This window comes from Phoca vitulina, unplaced genomic scaffold (genome assembly GCF_004348235.1).
Source record: "Phoca vitulina isolate PV1807 unplaced genomic scaffold, GSC_HSeal_1.0 scaffold53, whole genome shotgun sequence".
Lineage (NCBI taxonomy): Eukaryota > Metazoa > Chordata > Mammalia > Carnivora > Phocidae > Phoca > Phoca vitulina.
In genome coordinates this window covers 2,550,798-2,571,234 of record NW_022589756.1, presented here as the reverse complement: position 1 = coordinate 2,571,234, position 20,437 = coordinate 2,550,798, and the positions used below count along the sequence as shown (strand labels likewise).

Sequence of the window (20,437 nt, the reverse complement as noted above, 5' to 3'; positions counted from 1 at the left end):
TCCATACTTCAGTGTAATTTGGTTGATATACTTCTTGGCCTCTAATCTCAAGTTTTATTTCCTTATATATCAGGATGCAATTGCACAATTACCTGTACAATTCAATTATAGGCTCATGATTATCAGATCTATTCAGACACTCAAAACTCACCTCTTTAATTCTGTGAACAGAATTTGTACTCCACTTCAACAATCCTTTCTGTATGTCAACAATTATTCATTAGTTGTCAACATGTCAACACATCAACAATTGATCATCGGATAACATTTATAATCCCTAGACATCTGATAACATTTTCTCTTTGGTGACGCCTGTACATGTAGTATAACATATCCTATGATGAAAAGGTTCCCTTTAACCCTTTCTCTTACTGTAAAATCAATTAAAAGAAACTAAATTTAGCTTCCCCTACCTCAGAGCAAGTAGTTTATAATATATACAAACGAAGAAGGAACATCAAAAAGCTCAGGAATAAGTGAAACTTTACTATTGTGTTTTATCAGTGACATCTGGATCAGTCCCTGATGTACTAATCAGAGCCCACATTGCTTCAGGAAAGATCAATGCTTGCTCTGGGCATGAAAAAAATCATCATGTCTTGATTTTCTCATATAGGCTCAAGGAAAGAGAAGTTATTAAGTATAGAAAGAAAATAAAGTGAAATAAGGTTCTGTAAAAACAACTAGGCCAAATGTATCAAAAGTCTTTAAAATATTCAGTCTCTCATCCACTTCTTTTACTTATAAGAATCTGACCTAAGGAAATATCAGAAATGCTATTAAAAATGTATTCAAAAAGATATTAACTGCAGCAATATGCAGAATGGAAATAACTAGAAAAGGACCACTTGTGATACAAGTGATAAATATCCAATTAACTATTGCTTAAGCCCTAAAGACCTTTTAAGTATCTTATGAAGAAACAAGAAGTCTGGAGGTAAGATATCCAGGTTTAGTGTACCAGCTCAGTATTGTCACCAAGAAACCATGTCCTCTCTGCCTCTTTGATCTGTAATTCACAGCAGGTTTGCTTTTCATCCTTAGCACCTCCTCATGGTCACAAAATGGCTGCTACAGTACACACACCCACATTTGAAATGACATAGTGAAATAGGGGCTCAAAAGCTTTCACCTTGCAAGAGTCTTTACATCTGGAAACAAATGTTCCAAAGTGCATGTGTGTGCATGCACAATCACATCAAAAAAGCTCAGACCAATGAGAATTCATTCCCTGAAGGCTGGGTTAAGGGCCTCCCTTCCTGAAATCAAAGGTTCTCTCTGAACCCCCAATCTCACCTATCTGAACAAAATAGGGATTTTGATAGTAAGGAAGGAGAGAAAAGATGGACAACAAGCAGTACCTGCTACAAACCTAATTATCCAACAATAGGAGAACGGTGAAGTAAATTATGGTATTTTTACCATTAACCACAATTTTGGAGAAATTTTTGTAACAGAGAAAAGTGCTTTCAATACAATGCTGAGTGGGGGGAAAAAGACTACAAAAAGGAAAGGTACAAAATGATTTCAATTTTCTTTAAAAAAGATATATGCAAATGTAAAAGAAGAAAAAAGACTGCAAGAAAATACAAGATGTTGGGGCGCCTGACGGGCTTAGTCAGTGGAGCATGCAACTCTTGGTCTCAGGGTTGTGAGTTCGAGCCCCACATTGGGTGTAGAGATTACTTTAAAAAAATTAAAAATCTTAAAAAAAAAAAAAAGAAAATACAAGATGTTAACACTGATTATATCTGACTTATAAAAGTTTTTGTTTTCTTAGATTCTACATTTCCCAATTTTTCTACAAATATGAACTATTTACAACAACAACAAAATGTAATAAGGGCTCTATTACCTATTTTCATTCATTTGACAAAAACATCATACTCATGCTTATCAAGGACACTGATAAAAAAATTGCTCAAGTATATACTTGTATCATGTTGGACTAAGCTGTTGCCTACAGAAGTTTATAAACTTAGTAGTTTATAAGTTACTTCCAACTAACACTACATATACCCTGATGTTTAGTTTAAAATTGGTATAAAACAGCATTGTCACTTTAAAGTTTTGATCCATTTATCTCTTAAGCTATTCCAGAAAAACCCTTTAAGTTAGTGAAACATCAAATAAGAAGATAAAGCCAAATATAAACTATGATTTATTAACATCCACTCATTTGACAAATACTGATTTTGAGTGTCTCCTATGTGTCAGGCACTATGCTAGGTCCTAATATGAAGAATACTGCAGAAAATTAAGTCAATACTTTTGTACTATACTGAAAGATCTGTTCATAAGTGCATCTTTTCTAATAGACTGTCAGCTCCTATAGAAAGCATAAATCTTTTTTTAAAGATTTATTCATTATTTATTTTAGAGAGAGAGTATGTGAGCATGGGGGGGGTGCAAGGGATGGAAGGGCAGAGGGAAAGACAGAATCCCAAACATACTCCCCACTGAGCATGGAGCCACTCAGGGCTCGATCTCATGACCCTGAGACCATGACCTGAGCGGAAATCAAGAGTCGGACGCTTAACTGACTGAGCCACCCAGATGCCCTGAAAGCATGAATCTTAAAAAGAAAACAAACAAAAACAGAAAGCATGAATCTTATTCATTATTTTATCCTCAGAGCCTACCATAAAGTCGGCAATCAGGAAACATTTGTTGATGTGTAAGGAAAAAATACATTAACAGAAAATATTCTGAATATAGTATATGTGTACAAAAATCATGGATTTTTTCAGTGTGCTTTATTGAATATACTGATGCATTGAAACTATCTGTAAATGTGTGAGTTAACAATCCGAAGATGATTTGGTACAATATTATCTTTTTAAGAAGTTGTTTCATTAAATATAATGACAAATTAAAAATTCAGTAAGTTCTGTATTTTCGTCATCCTCTAAAACGTCTTCATGCTAAAAAATACACAAAAAAGTAAATATTCAATGTGTCTTTCAAACATCCATACATTTGACTGGCTACTGAAACATGATGTGAACAGGAATTAGGAAGCTTTTCTTTTTTAGGCTATGTTTGCTTCCCTTTTTATTTCATTTTATTTATTGAACTATAGTTGATATACAATATTATATTAGTTTCTGGTGTACAACATAGTGATTCAACAATTCTATACAATATGCAATGCTCACCACGATAAATGTAGTTATTACCTGTCACCCTACAAAGTTATTACAGTACTATTGACTATATTTTCTGTGATGTACATTTCATCCCTGTGACTTATTTATCTTACAACTGGAACTCTGTACCTCTTAATCCTCTCTGCCTATTTTACCCAACTCCCTACATCCCGCTCCCTCTGGCAGCCACCGGGTTGTTTTCTGTGTTTGTAAGTCCACTTCTGTTTTGTTTGTTCATTTGTTTTGTTTTGTAGATTCCACATATAAGTGAAATCATATAGTATTTATCTTTGTCTTATTTCACTTAGCATAATATCCTCTAGGTCCATCCATGTTATTGCAAAGAGCCACATTTCATTCTCTTTTATGTCAGAGTAATATTCTATTATATCCAGTATATATGTATACAGACCACACTTTCTTTATCCATTCATCTATTGATGGACACTTAGGTTACTTGGAATAGAGAAACATTTCAATGATACAGTCTGCAGGTATCATCTCCACCCATCCCAGTACCTACTTAGAGACCTTGGAAATTTACTGAGCAGCAGGGAAACATGATTATTTTCTTAGCTTCTACCACTAATTTTTGTCCTCATAGATGACACTAAATTAATTTGAGGCACTGGCAGGTAACACTGAACTTTTCTGATCCATGAATTTAGACAACCCATCTAACTAAAGAGGACAACCCATTTCTCTTGTATATTTTTCTGCAGCTATAGAACAACTGCTGCTTCTTTGAATGAGCACTAGGTAAGATAGCTGACTTGGATCTAGGAGTGATGCTGCACAAACAATAAACCTTTAACCACCAGAAACACACTAAGTACAGTGAGACTATCACACTATGAGGGAGAACCAGAACTAAAGACTACAAGAACATCATGCAGACTCAATTTCTCATCTCATGCTTATTCTGGGCACATTATAAATTTAATTACCTGCACTAGTCAAAAGTTACTTCTCTTTTATTTGCCAAGCATGTGTAGTTGAATCAATGGACATTAAATATGAACGTGCTCTGGTTCCACCGTACTCAAGTCTTTGCATTAGGTTCTAAAATAGTTTTATCTTTTATACACAGTAGTTTATACTTTAATTCTTTTTTTAAAGATTTTATTTATTTATTTATTTATTTATTTATTTGAGAGAGAGAGAGAGAGCAGTGGGAGGAGCAAAGGGAGAGGGAGAGAGAGAATCCCAAGCAGGCTCTATACCCAGTATGGAGCCCAACATGGGGCTTGACCTCACAACCCTGAGATCATGACCTGAGCCGAAATCAAGATTTGGGATGCTTAACCAACAGAGCCACCCAGGTGCCCCTACTTTGTTTTAATTATAATCATTTTTTCTCATCAATCATTCAATTTTCAAAATATATTTAATTGTGAGTTTCCATTAAATTCATTAACTTTAATCATTTTTTTCTTTAATGAACATTTGTTAACTGCTTACTATGTGCAATAATATAAAAAATTATTCCTACAATAAGCTAAATGCCTGCTTATTTAGCATTGGAAGTTAATCTAAAAGCAAATTGTAGCCCAGCAACTTATGGTTTTATAATGAAGATCTGCTAATTCAAACCCTGTTTAGGGTGAATAGCAATTTATGTCATTTACACACAGCCTATACATTATCTTCAGAGGAAAGGCTGGTAAGCATTTAATTTATTTGCAAAGCTGGGTTAATATAGCTTTCTATATGTCTACTACATATAGAAGCTACAAGAAGGAATAGATCTTTCTTATACAAATGAAAACATTTCTCTAACACTTTAATACTGAAAGTAATGAAGTTTACAAATTCTGCCAGTGTTCTCATTTTAATTTCTTCTACTGAAGAATGGAAAGCAAATTTCTAAAAAAAGACAATATGATCGTTCCAACGTATCCAGTTTAATTTTTACCTCTATACTGAAATAGCCTCTGTCCACATAGTCACCCAGAAAGAGGTAGCGTGTGTTACTAGGTGATCCTCCAACTTCAAACAACTTCATCAGGTCAAAGAACTGTCCATGAATGTCACCACACACTAGGGAAAAAAGGACACATGGTGAGATGAAAAATATGTCTTAAAGAGAAACGGCAGTACACCAATAAGATCACAGTTTAACTTTTGACTTAAATCACGTTAGCTTTTGACTGGAATGTTCTATAATTGTGATCAATCAATCAATAGTGAATAGTCCTACTGTAAATATTAGGTATTTTAAATTGTATTTCTTTGATGAACAACAAATATACTGAATAATCCAAGACTATCTCATAATTCCTGGAAAAATTATCACATATCTTAGTTGGTTATTTGTAATCATTTTTCAAATTAGCTCAAATCTAAGCACCACTGTGCAATTACTTCTCATACCTGTGATTGGTGCATCTACTTCTATCATAGTCTTCTCTTGTCTCAGGATGGCAGCCCCATCATTGATTATCTTTAAGGCTACTTCCTCTTCCAGTCGCCCTTCCTTCACCAAATGGTTTTTCAAAACATCAATTTTAGGTTTCCCATTCTCAAATACTTCCTTCAAAGTAAGCCGTTGGGTTGGAGGAAAGGGAACAGCTAGGAGAGAAAAAGTAATTTAAAATACTTAAACGTATAGAGAACCATGAACCCATTTCTTCTATGTAACAAATTAAACCTAATATATCACTATGATTCCATATCCACAGCACCAGAACTATGTGGGGAAAGAAATCTAAGACACTATGTGTTATAGATGATAGATTCTAATTTTTAAAAAGGCCACAGTTAAAGTCAAAGTTATTTAAAAGATGTATGTGAATGTGTGTATGTATGAATTATAATGTTTTACATATAAACATGAAAGACTTGAAGCTGATTCAGAAAATAAGCTAAAAGACCAGGGACTAGATGATATGATGATATGAGTATCTTTTATCTATGGAAAAGGTGTTAAAAATGAAACTGTGGTTAAAATGAAGAGAAAGAAATCACAACACTAAAGGGCACTTATTTTTCCATGGAACTGACATAATGGAACTGTATTTTAGAAGTCTGACTTTGGCTCCTGATCAGGGGAATCATAGTTGTATACTTTATTATTAAAAGGTAGTTGCGGGGGCGCCTGGGTGGCTCAGTTGGTTAAGCGTCTGCCTTTGGCTCAGGTCATGATCTCAGGGTCCTGGAATCGAGCCCCACCTCAGGCTCCCTGCTCAGCGGGGAGTTTGCTTCTCCCACTCCCTCTGCCTGCCGCTCCCCTTACTTGTGCTCTCGCTGTCTCTGTCAAATAAATAAATAAAATCTTAAAAAAAAAAAAAAGGTAGTTGCTTAAAATATTACTGATAACAAGCACACTACTAACTGAATGGAGCTGTTCCTGAGAATTACTTGCTACAGTAACACAGCATAAACTAGAAGAGAACAGATAAGGAAGGTCTAGTGTGTTTTCTAATCTGGAAATGCTAAAAACTAGTTTATGCTTGATATAAAGTTCATGTAATATTACGGTGAACTACCAACTTTAACAGAAAAAATCTTTTTGACCTTTTAAAATTGGCCATCATCTCATTTACTTACTTTATAATGTAGTCTACTTTAGATTATCTATGATCTAACATCCACAAGCCTATAAATTATACATTTTATTTTTTTAAAGATTTTATTTATTTATTTGACAGAGAGAGACAAAGCGAGAGAAGGAACACAAGCAGGGGGAGTGGGAGAGGGAGAAGCAGGCTTCCCACTGAGCAGGGAGTCCGATGTGGGGCTCGATCCCAGGACCCTGGGATCATGATCTGAGCCGAAGGCAGATACTTAACGACTGAGCCACTGAGGTGCCCCAGAAGGGTTCATTTTAATTTGTGATTTATGCCTGGTGGTTCTACTTCTAGCTTTATGGTGAGGGGCTCCTGGCTGTCTCAGTCAGAGGAGCCAGCGACTTTTGATCTTGGGGTCGTGAGTTCAAGCCCCATGTTGAGATTATTTAAATAAATAAACAAACTTTAAAAGCAGGGGGCACCTGGGTAGCTCAGTTGGTTAAGCGTCCAACTCTTGATTTCGGCTCAGGTCATGATCTCAGGGTTCTGAGATCTAGCCCCATGTTGGGCTCTGAGCTGGGTGTGGAGCCTGCTTGGGATTCTCTCTCTCCCCTTCCCTCTCCCTGTACCCTTCCCTAACCCCCCAGCTTGTGCACATATGCTTGCACCCTCACTCTTACTCTCTCTCTCAAAAAAAAAAAGAGAGAGAGAGAACCAACCTGAAATCTACAGGCACTATAAAAATTTTAGACTTAAAAATCCTATGGTAAGTTCACCATGCTCTTAGCTACAACTTGACTCATCTGGGTTATTCAAAGCTTGTTGAAAAAAATTATAGTAGCTATCCAACCAGCAAATATTACCTTGAAATAGGGGACCATATATATCCCAGTTCATGTAGGACAGTCCTAGATTTCCACTGCTCTCCTAGCATAATTGTTAATAGAGCCCCTTTTCACTCTCAAAAGTATTCCAATTTGAAGGATAAATTGTTATTCAGATGGAACATCAATACATTATTTTAGTCAAATAATCTACTTCTAAAATAAAATAAAAATAAGATATTATGATGAATCTTTTATTTATTTATCTGGTAAGTCTCTAAAACAGAGTGAAAGGTAAGTCCTAAACAAATTTACTTCAATTTTCATAAAACGTAATGGTAATATAGTTGGCTTTTAACAATAATAAAAAAGTCCTTTATAGTTTAGAGAGTCTTACTGAAATATTTTCAGATGAAATTATATGCTATTTGGGATTTGCTTCGATATAATGGGGGGACAGGGAATAAGCAGCGGTACAGAAGAAAAAAAGAACAGTAGTGAGTTACTAACTGTTGAAGCTGAGTAATGTTCACTTGAAAGCTCTTAATACTATTCTCTCTCCTGTTGTAATATGTTTGAAATACTTATTTTTTAAAAAAGTGGAAAAATTGGGGCACCTGGGTGGCTCAGGCAGTTGGCCGTCTGCCTTGGACTCAGGTCATGATCCCAGCGTCCTGGGATCGAGCCCCACATTGGACTCCCTGCTCAGCAGGGAGCCTGCTTCTCCCTCTCCTCCTAGCTCAGTGCTCTCTTTCTCTCTCTCTCAAATAAATAAAATCTTTTTTTAAAAAGTGGAAAAATTACCAAAACTAAGAGTATAAGTTTTAGAAAAATTTTCTTTAGAGAAATTTACATGAGGTTCAATCAAGAGCTACTTGCATGTGAGTTCAGAGAACCCCCAAGTCCTCTGAAATCTTGATCCAGAAAAATAAAGAAATGGACGGTTCCACATTTAATCATTCCCCTTTTCATACTTAATTTACCTCTTTTTGGTTTTCAAACTCTTACTCTCAATTTCTGGCTAGCCAATCTGACCTTCCCCATTTTGAAATGAACCCCATAGAAAGCCTGCTTGTTTTTAATCCCCACTTTGTAAATAAAAGAAATTGGCCAACAAACTAAAAACAAAATGAAATAATATAAAATCAAATATGTTGGAATTGACAAAAAAGGTATTATAATAGAGGTAGTACCAGAGACAAGAGATCCACAGATATTATTTGACTTCTAGCAGCAATATTATTACTACTAATAAAAATAAATTTCCTGGGGCACCTGGGTGGCTCAGTCATTAAGCGTCTGCCTTCGGCTCGGGTCATGATCCCGGGGTCCTGGGATCGAGCCCCGCATCGGGCTCCCTGCTCCACGGGAAGCCTGCTTCTCCCTCTCCCACCCCCTCTGCTTGTGTTCCCTCTCTCGCTGTGTCTCTCTCTGTCAAATAAATAAATAAAATCTTCAAAAAAAATAATAATTTTCCTGCAATACTGAGTTGTAATCAGATAACAGTTTACAAAACAGGAAAACCATTTTTTCTATATAAGTTATGTAAGGAGAGGTGACAACAACCTAAAGAACTCTTGAGAAAGAAATTTAGAAAGGTATTTTTTTTCTCTCACATTCTTCAGTTGCAATTTACTTAAAACAAATAATAAACAAGTCACTTAGTTAAATGAAAACAAAAGCAAGGTTGAAATGGATCAAGGGGATTATGCCCAGCTAAGAGAAATGGGACACAGCTGAGCCAGGAACACTAAAAGGAATTAAGATTGGCTTGAGACAACATGCATTACAGAAAGTTCCAGAAGAGTCCTAAGTTTTTAGCTAAGGGCAAATAAAATCAGTTTCATTCAAATCAGAAGAAAAGAATCTTCCACTTTAAAGGAGTGGGTCCTAACTCCCCTCAAGTTACTCCTAGCTATGTTTAGAAGCCCTGAATTCCATCTTCCTTTATTAGAAAGTCGTATACACACTATAGTTGAGGTTGATTCATAAAAGAGTGGAAATAGCCACCATCCTGAGAAGACTAAAGGAAATCTATCTAAGTTTGGTCACGAAAGGAAATAGCAGGAACTTTCCAATTAAACTTTAAACCTCTATTTTTAAAAAATATGCCCCAGGTACAGTGATCATATGTCCAAGTACACCTATTAGGATATTCTCAGATTATTTATCTTGTCCTAATGTGATTTAATAGCATCCTCTTTTACTCTCAAGTATCCTGATTTAAATCACCTACCCAGGAACAATATTCACCAGAATCAGCGGGAGTGTTTGTTTAGAATGTAGATTCTTAGGCCTCAGACAGGTAGAATCAAAACTTTTGGGGATCCTGCACAGGCATTTGCATTGTTAACAGGTGTCCCAGGAAATTGTTGTGCATACTAAAATTGTTTAGAGAAAACCAGGAAAATGGTTTAAGGGAATTCTAAGTAAAGACACAACTCATCTCAGGGCACCTGGGTGGCTCAGTTGGTTAAGCATCTGCCTTCAGCTCAGGTCATGATCTCGGGGTCCTGGGATGGAGTCCCGCATCTGGCTCCTTGCTCGGTGGGGAGCCTGCTTCTCTCTCTCCCTCTGCCTGCCACTCCCTCTGCTTGTGTTCTCCCTCTCTCTCTCTCTCAAATAAATAAATAAAATCTTTAAAAAAAAAAAAAAAGACTCAACTAATCTCAAATAATCAGCACCTTCATTCACCAGTCATCACAAAGTAATAGTTTACAGGTCTTCATGTCCTTTTCCCCAGTCTCTATTGTGAGCACATGGAAACAGGAGTTTGGAATTTCTGAATGAAAAAAAGAGGATCTAGAGTAGTGGGAACTGCCTCACTCCAACCTCTAACCTGTCAAAACCTGTACTTTGTAAAATGCAGTAAAAATAAATCACTAGAAAAATGATCATATGCTTAGATGTTGTGCCAATATCAAATTGCTATTTAAGTTTTTAAATGCTCTATTTCTGTACTTATTGAAGTTAATAACAAGTTGTAAACTGAGAGGAATCCACGGACCACATTTTGTGTAACACTGGTTTGGATAAACATGGAGTGAGGGGAACAAGAATAGGACTAGAGTAAAAATTTGAATATTATGTATGTACACATCTTCAAGCCAAAGTTTAGAGATTTTATCATGACTAATGTACACATAAGAGGATTTTCAGCTGACTTCACTATTCACAGTGAATGATAATCTTTTCTAAGAACCCAAGTCTCTGACACATTCATTTCCAACCGTTTTTATTAATGGCACACAGGATTTCACTAACAAAAAATAAAACAAAACACTATGACTGTGCAAGCAGATGAACAAGCTGAAGTTTTAGCTTCTAACATCTTATCCCTGCTTTAAACTATGAAGTATATGAATTGTAACACAGAGTTTCAGTTCTTGCACCCTTTCAAGTTATAAACAAACTACTCAACACCAAGCACTAAAGTTTCCCATTTTGTTTCTGAGGCTGTATGTCACCTCTTTAAACATTCCATTTATGGTCATACTTCCAAAACAGTGTCTTAGCACAATTTTTCAAATTTCAAAGAAAACGTATTTAAGTGATTTTCAAGGCTAATAAGTAATTCCAGACATTTTATTTGTTCAAAAAATTAAACTAGGCATTTTTAAATGAAAGAATCAAAATGTCAACAGTGTCAGCACTCAATTTACTGCTTTATTGGTTATATCATATCATAATTTGGGGGGGAGTGGTCCCTTCATTTTTATTTATTTATTTTTAAAAGATTTTATTTATTTATTTGACAGAGAGAGACACAGTGAGAGAGGGAACACAAGCAGGGGGAGTGGGAGAAGCAGGCTTCCCGCTGAGCAGGGAGCCTGATGCGGGGCTCGATCCCAGGACCCTGGGATCATGACCTGAGCCGAAGGCAGATGCTTAACGCCTGAGCCACCCAGGCACCCCTTCATTTTTAACATAGGTCTGTTATTTTATAAACTACAATCCTTACCAATGAGAAAGGAGAGTTAGCAGAGGGATTGAAGGGTCTCAAAGCACCAGCACAGAGTTAAAAAAAAAAAAAATGACTATGAACCAAAAGATTACTTATCCAGAAATGTGATAATTCAGGGAATATAAAATTACAGTACTTTTTTTTCTGAAGAGTAGAGGAGGTCCCTGTTATTCAAAGATGATTGGTATTAAAAAAGGCCACTTAAAGTGTATCCACATAAAAAATAAACATTCACAGTAAGTAGTGGGGGAAAACAATTTGGCATAAATATGAAACTAAGAATTGTAAAAATGGTTTTATTTCATAATTAACACAATTTGCAGCATGATCATGGAGTTGTTTCTACAAATACAACCAAGGGTTTCATCATAAACCTTGTAAAAACTGATTAGCCTAAACGCTCCTTTGAACTCCAGGGTCTTAAGTTCAACTACCTGTTTAACATCTACATGGATGTTTAATACGCTTTTAAAATTTAACACGTCATGGAAACAATGTAAGAGTTGACTGATGGATGAATGGATAAAGAAATGGTGGTATTTACATACAATGGAATATTATTCAGCCATAAAACATGAGAAAGTTCTACCATTGGTTACATTATGGATGGAACTGGAGGGTATTATGTTAAGTGAAATAAGTCAGAGAAAGATAAATACTGCATGATCTCACTTACATGTGGATTCAAACCAAAACGAAACTCACAGAAAAAGAGATGGGACTTGTGGTTACCAGAGGCCAGAGGCCTGAGGCCAGAGGCAGAAGTGGAGGGGAATTGGAAATGGAGGACTGTAGTCAAAAGATATAAATTTCTGGGGCACCTGGGTAGCTCAGTTGGTTGAACGTCCAACTCGGTTTTGGCTCAGATCATGATCTCGGGGTCGTGAGATTGAGCCCCACATCCGGCTCCACGCTCGGTGGGGAGTCTGCTTGGGATTCTCTCTCTCCCTCTCCCTCTGCCCCCAACCCCTACGCTCTTTCTCTCTCTAAAACAAATAAATCTTTTAAAAATAAAAGATGTAAACTTCCAGTGATAAGGTAAATAAGTACTAAGGATATAATATACAACATGATGACTACAGCTAACTGCTGTATGATCTATAGAACATTTGTTAAGAGCAAATCCCAAGGGAAAAAAAGTAAATCCTAAGAGTTCTCATCACAAGGAGAAATTTTTTTTTCCTTTTTTCTTTTCTTCTTATTGTATCTATATGAAAAGATGGATGTTAGCTAAACTTACTGTGGTAATCATTTCAAAATATATCTAAATCAAACCATCATGCCATATGCTTTAAACTTACATGGTGATGTATGCAAATTATTTTTCAATAAAACTAGAAAAAATTAACATATGTCCAAAATTAAACTTATTATTTCCCATACCACCTCTAGTCTTTTCCATCTAAATATATGGAACCATACTCAACCCAGTTGCTCAGGCCAAAAACCTAGGCAGTCATCCCTTAATCACAATTTCCCCAATATTCCCCAAATCCCAATTTATCAGCAAGTCTGGTTGATTCTTTTTTTTGTTTTGTTTTAAAGTAAGCTATGGGGACGCCTGGGTGGCTCAGTCAGTTAAGCATCTGCCTTCAGCTCAGGTCGCGAACCCAGGTCCTGGGATCAAGTCCCGCATTGGGCCCTTCCTTAGTGGGGAGCCTGCTTCTCCCTCTGCCTGCTGCTTGTGGCCTCTCTCTGACAAATAAATAAAATCTTAAAAAAAAAAAGTAAGCTCTGTGTCCAACTTGGGGTTTGAACCCATGACCCGGAGGTCAAGAGTCACATGCTCTGCCTGATCTACTGACTGAGCCAGCCAGGCACCCTGGTTGATTCTACCTTTAAAATACACTTTAAATTTGGAGAGTCTCCAGCTGGCCCTCATTTGTGTTGGGAGCACAATGTACCCATTCTAACAGGTGTGAGATGATGTCTTAACTGTGGTTTTAATTTGCGATTCCCTGATGATTAGTGAGTGATATCAAGCAGCTTTTCATGTACATGTTGACCTTCTGTATGTCTTTGGAAAAATGTCTATTCAGTTCCTTTTCCCCGTTTGTTAATGAGACTGTTTGCTTGTTTTTGCTATTAAGTTGTACAAGTTTGTTATATATTTTGGATATTAACCCCTTATGAGATACATGATTTGTAAATATTTTCCCCCATTCCATAGGTTTCCTTTCATTTTGTTGATTGCTTCTTTTGTTACGCAAAAGCATTTTAGTTTGATGTAGTTCCACTTACTTTTGTTTGCTTTTGTTCTTTGTGCTTTTGGTGTCAAGTCCAAAAAATCACTGCCAAGACCAATGTCAAGGAGCTTTTCCCTGTGTTTCCTTCTAAACATTTTATGGTTTCAGGTCTTAAGTTTAATTCATTTAAACATAATCCATTTTGAATTAATTTTGTGAGTGGTAAAAGATAGGGGTCTAATTTCATTCTTCCACATGTTGTTATCCAGTTTTCCCAATATCATTTAATGAAGACACTACCCTTTCCCCATTGAGTATTTCTTAGGGCCCTTATCAAATATTAGTTGACTGTATATGTGAGGGTTTATTTCTGGGCTCCTGATTCTGTTCCACGGGTCTGTGTGTCTATTTTTATGCCAGTACCATACCATTTTGACTACTATAGGTTTGTAGTATAGTTTGAAATCACCAAGTGTGGTATCTCCAGCTTTGTTCTTTTTCAGAATTGCTTTAACTATTTGGAGTCTTTGGTTTCCATACAAATATTAGGGTTATTTTTTCTATTTCTGTGAAAAATACCATTGGAATTTTTATAGGGATTGCACTGAATCTATAGATGGCCTTGGGTAGTTTGTTAACAATATTAACTCTTCTAATCCATGAACACAGGGTATCTCCCCATTTTTTGGGGTCTTCTTCAATTTATTTCATCAAAATCTTGTAGTTCTCATGTTCCTGACTAAACTTATTCCTAAGTATTTTGTTTTGATCCTATTGTGAATGGAATTATTCTATTTCTTTTTTGGATATTTTGTTGTTAGTATTTAAAAACACAACTGATATCTGAAATTTAACTGAATTTCTTGATTCATTCTAACAGTTTTTTTGGTGGCCTCTTTAGGATTTTCTACTTGTAAGACCATGCCACCTGCAAATTAAGACAATTTTATATATTTCTTTCTGATTTGGATGCCTTTTCTTTTTTTTTTTTTTTTTCTTATCTGACTGCTTTGGCTAGGACTTCCAGTACTGTATTGAATAGGGGTGGTAGAGGGTGGAAACCCTTGTATTATTCCTGATCTTAGAGGAAAGGCTTTCAACCTTTCATTGTTGAGTATGATGTTAGCTGTGGGCTTTCCACCTTTATGATGTTGAGGTATGCTCCTTCTATATACTCTTCTACATACCCAATTTGTTAAGTGTTTTTCAAGAAAGGACATCAAGATAAGATAACATCAAGAAAGGATGTTATCTTTAGTCAAATGCTTTTTCTGCATCTACTGAAATGATCATATGATTTTTATCTTTCATTCTATTAAAGTGACATATTACATTTATTGATTTGAGTATACTGAACCATCCTTGCATTCCAGAAAAATCATGCTTGATTATGGTGAATAATCCTTTTAATGTGCTGTTGAATTAGGTTTGCTAATATTTTGTTGAGAATTTTTGCATCAGTAATCATCATATTGGTCTGCGGTTTTCTTTCCTTATAGTTTCCTTATGTGGCCTTGGTACCAGGGTAATGCCGATCTTAAAAAGAAAAATGATTTGGGGAGTGTTTCCTCCTCTTCCACTTTTTTAGAAGAGTTTGAGAAGGACTGGCATTAATTTTTCTTTAAATGTTTGATAGATGAGGAGCCTGGGCAGCTCAGTTGGTTAAGTGGCTGCCTTCAGCTCAGGTCATGATCTCAGGGTTCTGGAACAGGAGCCCAGCATCAGGCTCCTTGTTCAGCTTCTCTCTCTTATTGCTGCTCCCCCTGCTTGTGCTCTCTCTGACAAATAAATGAAAATCTTTAAAAAAAATAAAAATAAATATTTGATAGAATTCATCAGTGAAGCCTTCTGGTTCTGCCTGGGCTTTTCTTTGTTGGGAGATTTGTTTTGTTTTGTTTTGTTTTAAGATTTTATTTATTTGTCAGAGAGAGAGAGAGCACAAGCAGGCGGAGCAGCAGGCAGAGGGAGAGGGAGAAGCAGGCTCCCTGCTGAGCAGAGAATCCAACGTGGGGCTCGATCCCAGGACCCTGGGATCATGACCTGAGTCGAAGGCAGATGCTTAACCAACTAAGCCACCCAGGTGCCCCTGTTGGGAGGTTTTTGATGACTGATTCAATCTCCTTATCTGTTATTGGTCTATTCAGATTTTCTACTTCATGATTTAGTCTTGGTAGGCTGTATGTTTCTAGGAATTTATCCTTTTTTTTTTTTTTTTTTAAAGATTCATTTATTTATTTGAGAAAGGGTGGGGGTGCAGAGGGAGAGGGAGAGAGAGAATCTCAAGCAGACTCCCTGCTGAGCACAGAGCCCCATGCAGGGCTTGATCTCACCACCCTGAGATCATGACCTGAGAGAGAAATCAAGGTCAGACATTTAACCAACTGAGCCACCCAGGCACCCTAGAATTTATCCATTTCTTCTAGGTTATCCAATCTGTTAGTGTATAAATGTTCACAGTCTCTTAGGATCCTTTGTATTTCTGTTTTATCAGTTGTAATACCTCCTTTTTCATTTCTGCTTTTGAGTCTTCTCTCTTTTTCCTTAGTTTAGCTAAAGTTTGCTTATTTTGTGAATCTTTCCAAAAAACCAACTCTTAGTTTCGTTGATCTTTTCTATTTTTCTGGTCTCTATTTCATTTATTTCTGCTCTGATCTCTGTTATTTCACTGGCAAAAACTGCTGCCTTTATCTGTTGAGCTGGTCACTGTGAATGTCAACTACTCGCACTGCATAGGTGCTACTGGTAGCCCCTTCATTCTACTCAATTCTCTGCTCAAATATTACCTCTTCAGGAATCTCTTCCCTGACCATTTTATCTAACCAAAACAGAACCTCTTTGCTCCACACTGTCCAGCTAAAGAGGTTTCTTCATCAATTTTCAGAATAAGTACTTTGAGGTATAATATATACACATTCATTGTTTAGACATATAGAAACTAAGTCTGAGCCAGATAACAACTGTTAAATTATACAATTATGCCACCAATTGTTCATTTCAGACATAGTAGACTCCTGCTCAACCGTTGATCCTAAAATTTTTTCCTTCTCAAAGTGTAGTCTGGGGGATCAACAATATGAAAATCACCTGGGAGCTTGTCAGAAATGCAGACTATCTGCCCTAGCTCAGACCTACTCAAGTCGGATTCTGCATTTTAACAAGATCCCTAGGTGCACATTAGGTCTAAGAAGCACTACCATAATTCACTGATTTTTAGCCCTGACTGAGCATTATAATAACCTGGGGATTTTCTGAAGATATAATGCCCTCATTTTATTTCTAGAAATTCAGACTCAATTGGTTTTAGACTGGTATGTTCAAAAAGCTCTCCAGATGTCCTAACGTGCAGGCTAATATACAAATTAAGGTTGACAACCACTGGTCTAATTTAATCATGATAAATACAACTTTTTTCCTAATTTCATATCATTCTAAGTTCTTGTATTTTTTTCAATTCACTCTTCTTTAACTCTAGTCTGCACTGTCTAATAAAGTAGCTACTAGTCATATGTGGCCATTTAAATTTAAATTAATTAAAATTAAATACAATTTGGGGCACCTGGGTGGCTGGGTTGGTTAAGCGTCTGTCTTCGGCTCGTGTCATGATCCTAGAGTCCTGGGATCGAGTCCGACATCAGGCGTCCTGCTCAGCAGGGAGTCTGCTTCTCCCTCTACTGTTCCCCCCTGCTCAATGATCTCTCTCTCACTCTCTCAAATAAATAAATAGAATCTTTAGAAAATTAAAAATTAAATTAAATTTAAAATTTAGCTTCTCAGTTACACTAGCCACATTTCAGTGCTCATTAACCTCATGTGCCTAGTGACTACCATATTGGAGAGTACAAATATGGAAGATTTCCATCAGTTCAGGTTATATTCAACAGCACTGCTCTAAAGTATTTACTTGAAAAACACAATGGCATTAAATTTAACTAATACAGTGAGTCAAAGACTAAAAAAACAGAAACAGGGGCTCCTAGCTGACTCTTGATCCTGGGGTCATGTGAATCCCACATTGTATGAAGAGATTACATACATACATACATACATACATACATACATAAACAAATAAATAACACTGTTCAAATAAGAAAATAGAGTATAAGATTATAAAAGCAGTTAAAACTAATCTAAAACTAACCTAGGGATGCCTGGGTGGCTCAGTCAGTTAAGCATCTGCCTTCAGCTCAGGTCATGATCCCAGAGTCCTGGGATCGAGTCCCACATTGGGCTCCTTGCTCAGTGGGGAGCCTGCTTCTCCCTCTGCCTGCTGCTCCCCCCTGCTTGTGCTCTCTCTCACTCTCTCTCTCTGACAAATAAATAAATAAATAAATAAAATCTTAAACAAGAAACCTAATCAAACTAAAGGATGATCCAAGAGTAAGGGAACATTTGAACTGAATATAGAGAAAAAGTTGGCATTTTTATAATTAGTGTTCTAGGCAATCTACAAGTTCTTTCTTTTAGTCCTCCAAAATCAAAATCACAGAAAGATTTTAAGAAATTTCGAAACAGTTTTAGAAGTTAGAAAATTGGGTGCTTACTTCGGCAGCATATATACTAAAATTGGAATGATACAGAGAAGACTAGCATGGCCCCTGTGCAAGGATGACACGCAAATTTGTGAAGCCTTCCATATTTTTCAGATGTAGTGAAAAGAAGGGGCACATGCACCCCAATGTTCATAGAAGCAATGTCCACAATAGCCAAATTGTGGAAGGAGCCGAGAAGTCCTTCAACACATGAATGGATAAAGAAGTGGTTCATATATACAATGGAATATTACTCAGCCATCAGAAAGGACGCATACCTACCATTTGCACTGACATGGATGGAGCTGGAGGGGATTATGCTAAGTGAAATAAGTGAAGCAGAGAAAGACAATTATCATATGGTTTCACTCATATGTGGAACATAAGGAATTGTGCAGAGGACCACAGGAGAAGGGAGGGAAAACTGAATGGAAAGAAATCAGAAAGGGAGACAAACCATGAGAGACTCTGGACTCCAGGAAACAAACAGGGTTACAGAAGGGAGGGGGTGGGGGAATGACGTAAATGGGTGATGGGTATTAAGGAGGGCACATGTTGTGAGGAGCACTGGGTGTTATATGCAACTAATGAATCACTGAACACTACATCAAAAACTAATAATGTACTATATGTTGGCTAACTGAACATAATAAAAAAAAAGTTAGAAAATTGGAGAGTAGGATGCCCTACATTAATTTTCATTAATATCACATATTAAACTAAAAGCAGATAGTTACATGACAAGCCTTAGGCTAGAAACAGCAAAATGTGTTACTAGATAAGCTTTCCAATTTTGACCTATTATGAACAGAGTTGCTATGGGAGCACCTGGTTGGCTCAGTCAGTGAAGCATGTGATTCTTGATCTTGGGGTCATGAGTTCAAGCCCCATGCTGGGTGTAGGGATTACTTAAAAAAATAAAATAAAATGAATAAAAATTGCTATGAACATTCTTCTACCTGTCTTACAGTGGATAAAAGCACTCCTCTCTCTTGGGTGTATATTGAGGGGTGGGACTGCAAAGATGGGGGTAGACATAAATTTTGTCAAACAGTTCACCAAAGGCTTATACTATTTTATTCACACCAGTTGAGGTGTGAGGGTTCTAGTTTCTCCATAGCCTTGCTAACATTTGGTATTGGTAAGCTTTTAAATTTTATTCCATAATAGTGAGTATCTACAGGTATCTCCTTGTGGTTCTAATTTACATATCTGTGATGAATAGTGATGTTGAGCACTTTTCCATCTGTCCTGGGTCCTGGGATCGAGCCCGTATCGGCTCCTTGGTCAGCAGGGAGCCTGCTTCTCCCTCTCCCCAACTTGTGCTCTCTAATAAATAAATAAAATCTTTAAAATAAATAAATAAATTTAAAAATAAGATAAAAATTTACTTAATATATTATTTCCATTAACTAATAAAAGTTCTTACATATTCTGGGTATGTGTCCTTCATCAGATATACACTTTTTTTTCTTAATCATCTTTACTTACATAAGCATACAATTTGATGAGTTTTGACAATCATTATAACAGAATTGACTATGTAGAAATTCTTTAAACTTTTTTTTTGAAAATACAGAAACTTAATTTCTTTGGGGAAATAATGGATGTATCATAAATTTAACTATTTTCTTACTGGTGGTTAGGCTATTTCAAAAAAAGTTATATATTATTATAAATTATGTTGTTGTAAAAATTCTTGTATATATGTCCTCGTCCAAATCTGATTATTTCCCTACAATAGGTGTCTAAAACTTGCATATAATTATTTACTGTTGTGTAACAAATTACCCCAAAACTTAGTGGTTTTCTTTTGTCTTTTTTTCCTTCTCTTTTTAGAGAGGGGTGGAGGGGCAGAGGGGGAGAGAGAATCTTAACCAGGCCGATGCAGGGCTTGATTTCACAACCCTGAGATCATGACCTGAGCCAAAATCAGGAGTCAGACACTTAACCAATTGAGCCACCCAGGCACCCCCAAAACTTAGTGGCTTTAAAACAACAATAATTATTGTTACCTCCCACAGATTCTGTGGACCATGAATTCAGACAGTGGAAACAGTGGCGCTGACTTGTTTCTCCTCCATGATGTCTGGGGCTCTACTGGATACTTGACAGCCACGGGCTGGAATCATCTGAAAGCTCACTCACTCACTCATCCAGTGGTTAACACTGGCTATTGGCTGAGGCTTAGCTCAGGTTTTGGATGAGAATATCTACATGTGGCCTGCTCACGTGACTGAGTTCCAAGAACATGGATCCCAAGATAAAGAAAAAGC

General features: G+C 36.6%; 1 protein-coding gene and 1 non-coding gene across 3 annotated transcripts in view; one reads left to right on the top strand and one right to left on the bottom strand.

Moving 5' to 3' along the window:
- Nucleotides 1–20,437, bottom strand: part of PPP3CC (protein phosphatase 3 catalytic subunit gamma) — a 102,383-nt gene that overhangs the window by 51,496 nt on the left and 30,450 nt on the right. For both annotated transcript variants that reach the window (XM_032388986.1, XM_032388987.1), the window contains exons 2-3: nt 5,523–5,720; nt 5,065–5,189 (exon numbers count right to left, since the gene is read on the bottom strand). In XM_032388986.1, the coding sequence (XP_032244877.1) occupies nt 5,065–5,189; nt 5,523–5,720 (323 nt within the window). The remainder of the gene's footprint in view (nt 1–5,064; nt 5,190–5,522; nt 5,721–20,437) is intronic.
- LOC116622683 lies at nt 18,166–18,272 on the top strand. The gene has a single exon (XR_004297604.1). It is a non-coding gene; the product is annotated as a U6 spliceosomal RNA (small nuclear RNA).